The 12619-nt window shown below is 45.6% G+C and overlaps 1 protein-coding gene across 2 annotated transcripts; it reads right to left on the bottom strand.

Moving 5' to 3' along the window:
* Positions 1–2551: 2551 nt before the first annotated feature.
* On the bottom strand, positions 2552–8226 carry EIF1B (eukaryotic translation initiation factor 1B). Of its 2 annotated transcripts, XM_010562063.1 has the most exons (5): positions 8197–8218; positions 7893–8080; positions 4325–4488; positions 3519–3620; positions 2552–2938 (listed from the first exon to the last, which is right to left on the bottom strand). In XM_010562063.1, exons 2-5 carry the CDS (start codon positions 7921–7923, stop codon positions 2894–2896), a joined length of 342 nt encoding a protein of 113 aa, XP_010560365.1. In that variant the 5' UTR covers positions 7924–8080; positions 8197–8218; the 3' UTR covers positions 2552–2893. The 2 variants fall into 2 exon arrangements, with proteins under 2 accessions (XP_010560365.1, XP_010560364.1); XM_010562062.1 differs by having other exon boundaries at positions 7893–8226.
* Positions 8227–12619: the final 4393 nt, after the last annotated feature.

Raw genomic sequence — 12619 nt, 5'->3', positions numbered from 1 at the left:
CACGGACTTAACAATATTCCAACAAAAAAAAAAAAAAAAGAAAAGCTGCTACTCTTTGCAGTCTGAGCTTGCCCAGTCTCAAGTCCTACTAGTAGGTTTTAAAAGTGTTTTCTATTATTAGCTCCCTTTTACTGCCTCGACATTTATGGGCCACATCCTTTACCATTTTTTAACCTATTTTGGAACAGATAGAAAGACTGAAACCTGTCTTCACTGTGAAAACAGGTTTTCATGGCAGTAATTTAAACAGCTCTTTCCCAACGTCTTCCATGTTCTTCAGCATTCTTGAAACACAGATACATATTCCAAATAGGCTGAGCTTTGACAAAGAAGTTTCAGCATAAGATGATAATAAATGAAATTGTTGAAGCCCTTCCTCCAGAACATGCAAAGAGGCTTGGGCTTGTAACAAGACTAGTTACAATCTTATCGATACACTGTTCTAGTTTAAAACACTTCAAGGACAAACATTTCTGCCTTCCTTCTACAAAGATTAAATTGTTTGTTGCCACAACAAATCTCATCTATTTAAACTTCAATTGTGTTACTTCTTATTCCCTCTCCTTTTAATTTTGGTCAAAGGTCAAAATACAAACAGCTCCACTAGAGCATAAAACCAAGACACCTATCAACTGCAAGATTCCTCCCACCAGAAAGGACTTCTAAATGAGGAGGAAGAAAACAAAGGTTTTTATTTATTTCACATAGAGTGACTATGGAGAAATGACTCAAGCTTAGGTAGTAAAAGTTAATGGAATGCCATCTGAAATGAAGAGTAACTCAGTAACACATGAGACTTGCTAATCATTTGTTAATCTCCAATTCAAAAATCACCAGAAGTACTCACATAATACCAGTGAAACAGGAGAAGATACTGCTTGTTTTTCGTCTTGAGCAGGAGAGCAAGCTTTAGATAAGAACGCCTCTTTGTCTGGCATTTCAGAAAATGAAAATCACTAAGTGCTAGGTACCCCCAAAGGATTCATTACCTTAGCACCTATGAATCAGGACTAGGTAAACTTGCAGTACAATGATTTTATTCTGCTAATGTGCAAGACTTGCAAAAGACTTATTCTTTGGATTTTCCTTCTGTGTGCTGGCATTTCATGTTTTGCAGCAGGCATTCCCTTCTCCTCCTCTTGAACATATTATACCTTAACAGTATACAATCTTCTGGAACATCCTTTGTCTGGAACAGTTAAGATCTGTAACACCAGGCAGAATTTGTGGAGATTGAGAGACTGGACACTGGATTCTTACAGGTGGAATTGTCTAGACCAGACAGAGAAAGAAATTGTCATATGAATGCTCTATAATGCCCCCTTAATTGTTGCTAGTGCCATAAAGGTTCATAGCTAAATTCAGAAATCTAAAAAAAAAGTTCAAATGAGTTAAAATTTAGCATTTCTGTTTAGAAAGTCAAGTCTGAACAGGAAAAAAAGCATAGGCACAGGTGATATTAAGTAATATAGTTTTGCCTATTCTTGATGTTTACTTAGGTAGTCATCGATTTTTATTTTTTATGAATAAGTTGTTATTAATAACAAGTCTTAGCAGTAAAGAAATGTCTCTTTCTTCCTTTCCAGAGAATGCATTATATTACAAGAAGGTTTTTTTAACATTTCCCGCTATTTTTACCGTTTCTCAGCTCAGCATGTTTTGAAACGTTTCAGAGAAAATTTCCATGCCTGTCTCACAAGGAAGATAAGTTTTGCATGTTTCACCAAATGAAGTAATTTCATTCTGTAAAGAGACATCTCTTAAAAGCAGAATACCAAATGCCTACAGCTAAGTAAAACTAGATGAAAAGCATGGTGGAACAAACCTATTATAACTTCGGATAACACTGAATAAATTGCCTGCTAAAAAAGTAGGCTAAATCAGCTTTCTGTAGTAACACCCAAACCCCACTACAAACCCCTCCATATTAAACATTAATCACAGCAAAACTTTTCATACCGGGGGAAAAAAAAAAAGGTGAAAAGGTTAGCATAGAGCCTGTTCCCTTCTTTACTTCTGCAGCTAACACTACCAGCTAACTAAAGCGCTCTGCTTGCCAATGTTAAAGGCACAGTCATGGCAGAAGTTAACTCAATGTCTTTTCCCTTCACTCAGTGACAGAAGAGATACAAAATCCCATGCATTTCCTTCAAATATTTTGGCACTACTATGCAAGACCTAGATGTTTAGCATGTCATCAGTAACAGCATATAGGAGTTCAGCTTATTTTAGTCCTACTATACTTCATAGTCACTGCAGTAAATTTTAGAGAAGATCCAGTTACTTACTCAGCAAACAATTTATGTCTTATCATGCTGCTACTAAGATACACCTACACGAAAGACTTTAAAGCTCTAGTCTTACAGCTACAGGATAAGATCACATCAAGCTAATCTACTGATTAATTAGCTAATACTTTATTGTGTAGATTTTCCAATTTATTCAATCAGCAGTGAGCTACACTTGCCACAAATCAGTTAAGCCAGTCTTTAGTAAGGCTGCTTGCGCTAGTTTAAAACTTAAGCTAAAGCATTTCAGATATCCCAGAAAATATATGAATAAACTTTTATTTTTAAGCAACAACACACTCTATTGTAATACAGCCCACACATTTCAGTCAGGTGGTGAGTACTCAACTGAACAACCATTGCTAAAACATTTCCATTGGAAATGTGTTAAAGTTCACAAGTGTCTTCATTACCACCTTACTGAAGTTTTCTTATGTGTTTCTAGTCTACACACCACATGTTTCACACAGTCATGCAAATGTGAATCAAATTTTAAATGTTCAGGTAACAGGGAAGTCCGTTCACTGCAAAGATTCATTTTTCACAGAAGAGCCAGGCTAGGTAAGACCAAATACTGCAGGGTTCTTCATGAGAGTACAGGTATTTTAGAAACCATGAACTTTCAGTTGTTCTTCCTTGACAATGCCAATCTAAAGGAGAAAAGCAACATATTTCAGTAAAGCTTACCCACTTAGGATATTAACAGTGATATCAAGTTACCACAATTTTATACTCTGATTAAAGAAACTGCAAAACAGTATATACTCAATAAAGCAGTTTTCTAGTTTTCAGAATGTTTCTGGGCCAAGCAGAATAACTGACTACACAAAACAGAAAATCTCATCAGACATCTGACTCGTTCTGTAGTACAAGCACTTATTCTTTGACAGTGTAACATCTCTGCATCATGATTTACATCAGTAAGCCTCTTTCCTCTATAGTGTTTTCAGTCTCAGAATTATGGTTTGCATCAAACACTTCATTTTACAAATTAAGAACTCGAGTTGCGCTGCCAGAGAACAAGTGGTCTGTTGTAGCAGGGTAAATGCATTCTACAGTGCTTTTGATTCTTACCAGAGGTTTACTCTCATTCTGCAAGCATCACTTTACTTTTTGGCTGAAAATACAAAGGAACTAAAGGGGACATCTTTAGCTGCTTAATTAACATCAGTGCCACCTGCCACTCTATTGCTTCCAGAGAGGTTTAGATATTTATCTGCAGTCCCTCACCTCCAAGAGGAATTGGCAAATGTTCTTCCTCTGGTCACCTTGAAGCTGGATAACTTCACCGTATTCAGGATGTTCAATCACAGTACCATTACAAGCAAATTTCTAGAGAGAAACATTCATATTATAAGACATCTGATGTACATTATGATTTTGCTTAGTAAGTCTTTTCAGCAGAATTTTGTCACAGGGGCTGCTTACTAAATTCTGATGCCAAGCAAGGCAAAGGCTAGATCTGTTTTACACTGGTTTTGAGAGCAAATGGAATATACCTGCTGATGCATACAGACACAAACTAAGCTGCTGATGGTAAATTCAGGCAAAGACAGGATTAGCTACTGTGCAGAAGAAACTGGCCAACACTCATTACAAGAATGGAAAACAAAGTCATCAGATACAGCCTTTCAACTCCACACTATTTTAAAATAAATATTTTCATCCTGGTGAAACTCAAGATCTCTATTTTCAACAGCAACCCAGCTATGACAGAAGCAGGAATGCAAAACCAGTTCTACTTTAAACTGATTTTATTCTTCACGTCAACAAAGCCAGGTATCTGTGAAATTTTAATGAAACATTCGGAATATATTTTACTTACTTTATAGGAAGAAATATTTAACTTTTTAGCAAAAATGAGTGTCTGGTGACACAGGAGTTTTGAGAAAGACAAGGAAAGGGATCAACCAGAATATGAAAGTGATGTGTACTGGCAAGAACAAAATAAAACAAACATTCCATTACTTAGTATTGAAAGCTATCATACTCCTTTATATAATATCTTTATTATCAAATCAAATCAGCAACTTCACCTTTTTGAAAGCTTTCACAAGTTTCTTCTTGTCATAATCATCTGCAATTCCCTGAACTGTTGTTAGTGTCTTTCTTCCGTTTCGTTGCTGGATTCTTATATGAATATAATCCTCAGTCCCCGCCGGGAGTAAGTCGTCACCCTTTGTTGCATCAGCAAAGGGGTCTGCAGGAAGAAGAAGATTCATGTAATGCCCACAAAGGAAAACACCCAAGCTCAAAACTAACAAATAAGTTTCTCACTTCACAAAGAGCTTGATTTAGCGGATAATTTTGCTGTTTTCTCCCTCTTTAAAAATACACTGTTAAAATCAGAGTACTTTTTTCTACAGCTGTATTAAGTCTCACCAGCCTACTAACACAGCATAGCGCTCTCAGCTATCACGCTTCCAGTTTCTTCAATGCCTTCCCGGATATAAGCAACTTTCAGCTACAGTATCAATTTACTTCACTATTTCTTGCAAACTGTAAATCCTGAAGCTTTGAACCTGAAAACATGGTTCTGAGAGACCATCAAGTGCACATAAGTCTTAGACAGCCACAGGCATTTTAAGTGAAATACGGAAGTCTTATCTTTTGTCACATCAGCTGACAAGTACAGACAAATAAAAAACCTCTTATACCCACACTCCTTTACTGGTCCAGAACATAAGTCTTATATCATGACAACCACCATGCTAACAGCATTTGAAGGCATGGTTGTAATTCTTGGCTACTAATGTAAACAAAAAACGGCAACAGACACTAACAGATGTCAGAGGCTGTCTGTAATCTATCACCCCTCTGCCAGTCAGTAGTTTTAGGCAAGAATTGTAACAACATTTTAGGCTTTGACTATAGAAAGGTCCGTTCTCAAATTCTTCCAAGTTTAAATTTATCTAGCACAGGTGAAACCAGAAGGCATTTAGGAAGAAGGGTGTGATGGGTTGACCCTGGCTGGATGCCAGGTGCCCACCAAAGCCACTCTATCACTCCCCCCTCTTCAACTGGACAGGGGAGAGAAAAATGTAATGAAAGGCTCAGGAGTCAAGATAAGGACAGGGAGAGATCACTCGCTAATTACTATCATGGGGAAAATTAATTTATTACCAATCGACCAGAGTAGGGTAATGAGAAATAAAACCAAATCTTAAACCACCTTCCACCTACCCCTCCCTTCTTCCCAAGCACATCTTCACTCCAAATTCTCTACCTCCTCCCCGCAGCGACACAGGGGGATGGGGAATGAGGGTTGAAGTCAGTTCATCACATGTTGTCTCTGCCGCTCCTTCCTCCTCAGGGGGAGGACTCCTCACTCTTCCACTGCTCCAGTGTGGGGTCCCTCCCACAGGGTACAGTCCTTCAGGAGCACACTGCTCCAGTGTGGGTCCCCCATGGGGTCACAAGTCCTGCCAGAAAACCTGCTCCAGCATGGGCTCCTCTCTCCATGGGGCCACAGGTCCTGCCAGGAGCCTGCTCCAGCGTGGGCTTCCCACGGAATCACAGCCTCCTTCGGGCACCCACCTGCTCCAGCGTGGGGTCCTCCATGGGCTGCAGGTAGATATCTGCTCCACCATGGACCTCCCTGGGCTGCAGGGGGACAGCCTGCCTCACCACGGTCTTCACCACTGGCTGCAAGGGGAATCTCTGCTCCGGCACCTGGAGCACCTCCCCCACTGACCTTGGTGTCTGCAGGGTTTTTTCTTTCACATGTTCTCACTCCTCTCTCCAGCTGCAGTTTCTGTTCCGCAGCAACTTTTTTCCCCCTTCTTAAATACGTTATCCCAGAGGCACTACTACTGTCACTGATGGGGTTGGCCTTGGTGCTGGCTGGCCCTGGCTCTGTCAGACATGGGGGAAGCTTCTAGCAGCTTCTCACAGAAGCCACCCCTGTAGCACCCCGCTACCAAAACCTTGCCACGCAAAGCAAACCCAATACACTGGGTTTCCAGGTTATACTTCTTACTCTCTGCTCTCCACAAAAACATATTTAATGCTCACTCTATCAAGAAATTTTATAGCTGTACAAGTTTCCTAATCAGTAGCTCCAAATAAATCTTGAAGCATGAAGTACTTTAAGTAATTTTTTTTAATACGAATCACAAGTAATTTTTTGATACTAATCAGAATCACGTTGAAGAGTCCATCTTCAGAAAGCGTAGGTTCAACAGCCACGCAAGCTACAATTTCCCAAACTTCCATCCAAAACTCAAACCTAAAAACACTGATGAAGTTTTGCCATCCACTCGAAGCAAATGCCCCAAGAGTAAAACTTCAGCAGAAATAGAAAAAGAAGTAGCTCAGCTGCAGACAGGCTGACCCTTGTAGAAACAAGAATGACGAGCATTAAATGCACTGAAAGCAGCATAAGGATGCAAGCACCAAGGAAAGAAGTACAGCACAAGAGAAGCTTGACTGGCTTGATTTCTACTAAGGCATTTGTTAAAACATAGTGAATTTCACTGTGCCTCACAGCTTGTGGGGCAAACACCAATAGAAAATTTCAAAGAAAAGGTGGAAAAAAAAAAAGAGGACTCTGTCACAAAGATCACTTGGCAGAGTTTAGGATTCTAAGTTGGAGATAAGCCAGCGCTGTAAGGTATTAACATTGGATCGCTTCAAACAAATCTTTTGGGCAGCACCTTTCAAAGCATGGGGTCAGCTTCCAAATTGTGATTAACATAACCTTCTCACAGGGCTTGTGCGTGCAGATTAGAGACAAAACTGAGACCAAAAGCCTGGCAACATTATCGTATAAAGTGTTAACTTGCTCACTTCTGTTGCCTATAGATAAAGAAGGTGGAGAACCATGGCCAAGCATGTCAAACTTCCCTGCTAATAGAAAAGAAATGACCTACCATCTGTATAGCTCGATCTATACGAACAATACCTTTTGCAGGGCACATATCAGGTTTTGGGACATTGGTAAGGATAAGATGAGGCAGCAAATCAACAAGCAATTGGAACTGAGGAAATGCTTTCCTTCCTTAGCAGAGGATACGAACCCTAGACTCCCTCTGCCCACAAAGATTACAACTTTGGGACGGCAGAGTTGACAGAAAAGCCCAGTTTGGGGTGCTACCAGACATCCAGGCACACAGGGCAGTATCGGGTGTCAGAGCATCTCCTCCGGGAGCGGCAAGGGAGCAAACGGAGAGGGAGACGAGCCTCCTACCCCACGCCTGTCGGCTGCACACACACACTGCGTGTCCCGAGGCCGGCACCGCGACAGGACAAGGACGAGCAGCCAGAGCTGCCTTTACAGAGTCAGCTGCGCAGCGCCGGGGACGGCAGCGGCTCAGCAACGGCTTCAATGTCACCTGAGACACGTCACCCCACCTGGGCGGCGGGGTAGGGGGGGACAACGACGACAGCGGCGCACAAACACCGCACCGGGGCCCTCGAAAAAGCGGCGGCAGGACGATGCCGGGGGACGGGGGCGACAGGACGGACAGCAGGCCGAGGACGGGACGGCGGGGACGGCCGCAGTCGTCCCCCCGCCCCGGGGTGGGTTTGCCGGGGCGGGGGGGTGACTGTGGGGCTCCCTGCGGCCGGAGGGGGTGAGGGGTGCCGGCAGGCGGCGGCTCTTACCGAAGGATTGGAGGTTCTGGATAGATGACATGCGACTCTGCGGCGAGAGGCTGGAGCAGCGGGGAAAAGGCCGCGGCTGGGTCCGCCCGGGTCACGTCTCCGGCTCCGCAGTGCCGGCGGGGGCGGGGAGGGGAGGGAGGGGAGGAAGCGAGGGGAGGGATAACAAAAGCAGAGGGAGGGAGGCGAATCTGAGAGGGAGGGAAGGGGGAGAGAAAGGAGTAAAAGGAGGAGAAAGCGCCAAGGGAAATAAAAAGGGGTGGGAGCCCCCCCCGCCCCTCAGCCACGGCACACCGCCCCACGCTACCGCTAACGGGCAGCGGCCGCCGTTTTTCCTCATAAAATGGCGGCTCGCCCGGGCCGCGCCAGGCACGTGATGGCCGCCACCGCCCCCGTGCTGCCCCACGGGAAGGAGAGTCCCTTCCCCCCCTTCCCCCCCGCCGCCATAGAGCGCGGAGGGTCGCTCCTGGCCCAAGGACTACAGCGCCCAGGGCGCACCGCGGCGGCCGGGGGAGGAGGTGGCGGGGTGCCGGCCTCGCTTCAGGGTCGGGCTGACCCTTCGCACATCCATCGCTGCCTTCCCCCAGGGGGCAACGGGAAATCACCTGCCCAGGAGCCCGGTTCCCCACGGGAGGGGCCCTGAAAGCAGCGCTGGCGGGTCGCTGGAGCCCCTCGTTTTCCACGCAGGGACGGTGCAGGCCCCGGAGGGGTGACCCCCGTGGGGGTCCCCTCCATGTTCGCATGCTTTTGGCTTGGGTGGGGCTGTTTCCTGGTCTCCCTCCGTGTTTCTGCGCTAGCTCCTGTCAGCTGCTGGGGTGACTTCTCAAGCTGATCTGAAATGGGGACAGTACTTGCCCTTTCTTTCCCACTCAAACATGTGGGAACCCCTCCCTCCCTCCCGCCTACCTCGATGGACAAAATGCTGCTTTAATACACACGAATCTGCCGAGGAAGGCCAGTTAGCACCCCACAAACCAGCCACATCCCCCCCTTTGCCTGTAGCAATGCATGCTGGTCCTCCCTTTCAGGTGGGGGCTGCCAGCGAGGCTGGAGCTGCTGCATTCCCCACAGCCCTGGGTGCTGCCATGGCCGGCTGGCCCCACAGGACTCCCCAGGCATAAGTGGTGTTGGGGCTTCAAATGTAAAGGTTTTGCCTTTAAAAAGGTGCGCTTGTGTTACAAAGCTTGCCAGTCCTCGGGAGGTGATTAAAGGCATTGCAGATGTACAATAATCTAGTTGAATTGGCATGACTGCCAGAACCTATATTTCTCCCTTTATTTTTTTTTTTTTTTTGGCTTTTATACTAAGCTTCAGTCGTCTCAAATCAAAAGGATATTTCTATTCTGTCATCTGAGGCCTGGATCAGCACTGCAGTAGTTTTACGAATGTCAGTGTGCGTTGGTCTAAGAAAGTTACTGGTCCTGGCACTTTGCTAGGAAGCTTTTCTTTTTCACTTGGGGAAAGCAAGGCCATTTGCCATGGTACAAAGCCCCTGCTTACCCTTCGCTACCATCGCTGATGAAGCCTTTTGCTGCAGTATGGGCTATAGAGAAGGGTTGTCTAACTCTTTCCCAAGCAGCTGCAAAAGGCACTATTGGGACAGTTAGGGGAGGATGGGGAGATGCTAATTACAGAGCTTGAGGTGCCTGCTTCAGTCACAGAGGCATGCTACAATTTGGACAATGTCTGTGGATTAAGGACGCAGAGCTAGACACTGAGAGACCTTCTGGGCAGGTTGAGCAAGCTCGGGACACCCATCCTCAGGGACATGTTCCCGTGATGTCTCTAGCACCTCTCTCGGAGAACTTGCATTACTACTTATGTGGGGAATTTCTGGCTCTGATGCATTTTTGCAAAGTCTACATCTCTGTGCGAAATTATGTTGTACCTTTTCTCTCCCATCATCATCCTGTGAAACTTTTTCCCAGCAGCAAAGCAGGGTTTTTGTTACCTTGGCTGGGCCAGTACTGCTGTCTGTGGGGCATTGTGATGAGCCAGATCAGCAAACTGATTTGAGTTAAAAAATAAAGTTTAAAACCTCAGATCCACTGTACTTGCATAATCCTGCAACAGTTGTACTGGGAGAACCGAAGAGGACAGAGGCTGAGGACAGGCCTGCCCATGGATGAGAGGACAGCAGGTCTTCAGACACAAAACCCAAGTTCAAGCCTGCAGGTGTAGGCGAGTTCTCTGCTCACTGTGGCGCTACTTGTGCTTACTTTGAATCCTCATGCATTTAAAATAGTTTTGTACTTAGAATCATAGAACCATTGAGGTTGGACCTTCAAGATCATTGAGTCCAACCATCAACCATGCCCACTAAACCATGTTCTGGAGTACCTTGTCTACATGCTTTTTGAATACCTCCAGGGTATCTCAACCACTCCCCTGGGCAGCCTGTTCCAAAAGCGGACAACCCTCTCAGTAAAAAAAATTTTCCTAATATCTAACCTAAATGTCCCTTGCCTCAAGTTGAGGCCATTTCCTCTCGTCCTATCTCCAGCCACCTGACAGAAGAGACCAGCACCCACCTCACTACAACCCCCTTTCAGGTAGTTGTAGAGAGCAATAAGGTCTCCCCTCAGCCTCCTCTTCTCTAGACTAAACAACCCCAGTTCCCTCAGCTGCTCCTCATAAGACTTGTGCTCCAGGCCCCTCACCAACTTGGTTGCCCTTCTCTGGACACGCTCCAGCACCTCAATGTCTTTCCTGTAGTGAGGGGCCCAAAACTGAACACAGTACTCAAGGTGCGGCCTCACCAGTGCCGAGTACAGGGGAACAACCACCTCCCTGCTCCTGCTGGCCACACTATTTCTGATACAGGCCAGGATGCGATTGGCCTTGTTGGCCACCTGGGCACACTGCTGGCTCATATTCAGCCGGCTGTCAACCAGCACCCCCAGGTCTTTCTCTGCCGGGCAGCTTTCCAGCCACTCTTCCCCAAGCCTGTAGCGCTGCATGGGTTTGCTGTTACCGAAGCGCAGGACCCGGCACTTGGCCTTGTTGAACTTCACACAGTTGGCCTCGGCCCATTGACCCAGCCGGTCCAGATCTCTCTGTAGAGCCTTCCTACCCTCAAGCAGATCGACCCTGCCTCCCAACCTGATGTCGTCTGCAGACCTGCTGAGGGTTCACTCAATCCCCTTGTCCAGATCAATAATAAAGATATTAAACAGAACTGGCCCCAACACCGAGCCCTGGGGAACACCACTTGTGACCTGCTGCCAACTGGATTTAACCCCATTCACCACAACCCTCTGGGCTCATCCAGCCAGCCAGTTTTTCACCCAGGGAAGAGTACACTTGTCTAAGCCATGAGATGCCAACTTCTCAAGGAGTATTCTAGTTCCCGCTGCAGGGTTAACCTGGGCCTGTGGGCTCATTGGGCATCTGTGGGATGCATCATACTGTTTACAGACAAATGAGATTTGGTGTCTGAGAAACAACAAAGCTCCTTTATAAGCCACAAAGATGTGACTTTGTTGTCCCTAAAACGAAACCACAATGAACAGTTCTTAAGTGCAAACCTTGACAACTGCAGAGGGCATGGAAACAAACCCTAATTGCACAGTTTGTCATGTACTGGGCAGCAATTAAAAAAAAGGCAATGGCCAGCACGCTTATTGTTCTCTTGGCAGCAGGCCGCAATGGCCACGTGCGTTGGCATGGGGTTTCTGTGGGGCTGTGTCAATGCAAAGGGCTCTCCCTCTGCTGTCCTTCTCAGAGGGAGCTGCACGTCTCTGTGTCACGTCCGTCACTTAGGTCTGACAGAAATACAGCCTGTGCCAGCGCCTTGCACCAAACTTTGGTCACTGTGGGCAGAGGCAGGTGGCATCCTGCTGGGGATGGGCTTCTCCTGCTTTTGCCCCTTGACTGCTGTTCTGAGGTCCTGTGTCTGTCCTGACTAAGTTCTTCCCATTGTTCTTGAGCAGCCACTCGTGGCAATAGACCTGTGAAAGTCCTGGTTGCAAGGGCTTCCAGCCACACCAGACTGTGGAAAGGTGGGCCAAGCAGACATGGCACAGCAGCAAACAAAAAAGGTAGAAGCAGTTAAAATAGGTTTAAAACCTAAGTGGAAGCAAGAGGTGTTGTTGCTTAGGCTAAATTTCAGATTACGGCTAATGATCCTGGAGCCGAGGCTGGAGTTAATCTAATTTGCTAATATCTGTTAGACATCAGGGTTTAAGCAATGGATTGAGAATGAGACTCTTGCCTTTCCATGACTAATGTATAACCTGGCAACTATTGTGCTGGAAAAGAACAACATAATCTCTAATTATCTTGATCATGGCTTCAAGCTATTTAAGTGTAATAGTTCCAAGACCTGGTTATGAATAGCAATTACGAGATCCCCTTGCTTGCCTTTTACTGTATTTCAGTTCATCTGCCAAGCTGTATGTGAATAACTAGAGCTTATTTATGACTGAATTAGATGCAGGGATTAAAACCAGGGACTCACTGGCATGCAAATGAAAAATATGACATACTGAAGGAATAAAGTACACTTTGGTAAAAATTGTCACCCTAGTGCAGAACCGCACCTTCACTGGGTACCCTCAGAAGTACTTCAGCTGTCCTTTAGGAGCAACAAGTAACCCAGACCAGTGGGAGAAACTTTGTTCTTCCAGAGAATTGCTGTGTTGTAAATATGGGCTGGGAATGCCATGAGAACACCTTGCATCAGGAAAAAAAGTCACCCACATGGTAGGGGCTAAAGTTCTGCTTTAACT

Source organism: Haliaeetus leucocephalus, unplaced genomic scaffold, assembly GCF_000737465.1.
Source record: "Haliaeetus leucocephalus isolate CR32 unplaced genomic scaffold, Haliaeetus_leucocephalus-4.0 Scaffold153, whole genome shotgun sequence".
In the NCBI taxonomy this organism is placed as follows: domain Eukaryota; kingdom Metazoa; phylum Chordata; class Aves; order Accipitriformes; family Accipitridae; genus Haliaeetus; species Haliaeetus leucocephalus.
Note: the sequence above shows the minus strand (reverse complement) of the source record. Positions and strands in the feature narration are given on the sequence as shown.

What these genes read in the sequence shown, in the direction of transcription:
- EIF1B (XM_010562062.1), bottom strand. Translation starts at nt 7,923, where the DNA reads ATGTCATCTATCCAGAACCTCCAATCCTTCG. An exon ending in CCAGAACCTCCAATCCTTCG is followed by an intron (nt 4,489 to 7,892) that starts GTAAGAGCCGCC and finishes TTCTTCCTGCAG; the next exon opens with ACCCCTTTGCTGATGCAACA. An exon ending in TTTGCCAATTCCTCTTGGAG is followed by an intron (nt 2,939 to 3,518) that starts GTGAGGGACTGC and finishes TTTCTCCTTTAG; the next exon opens with ATTGGCATTGTCAAGGAAGA.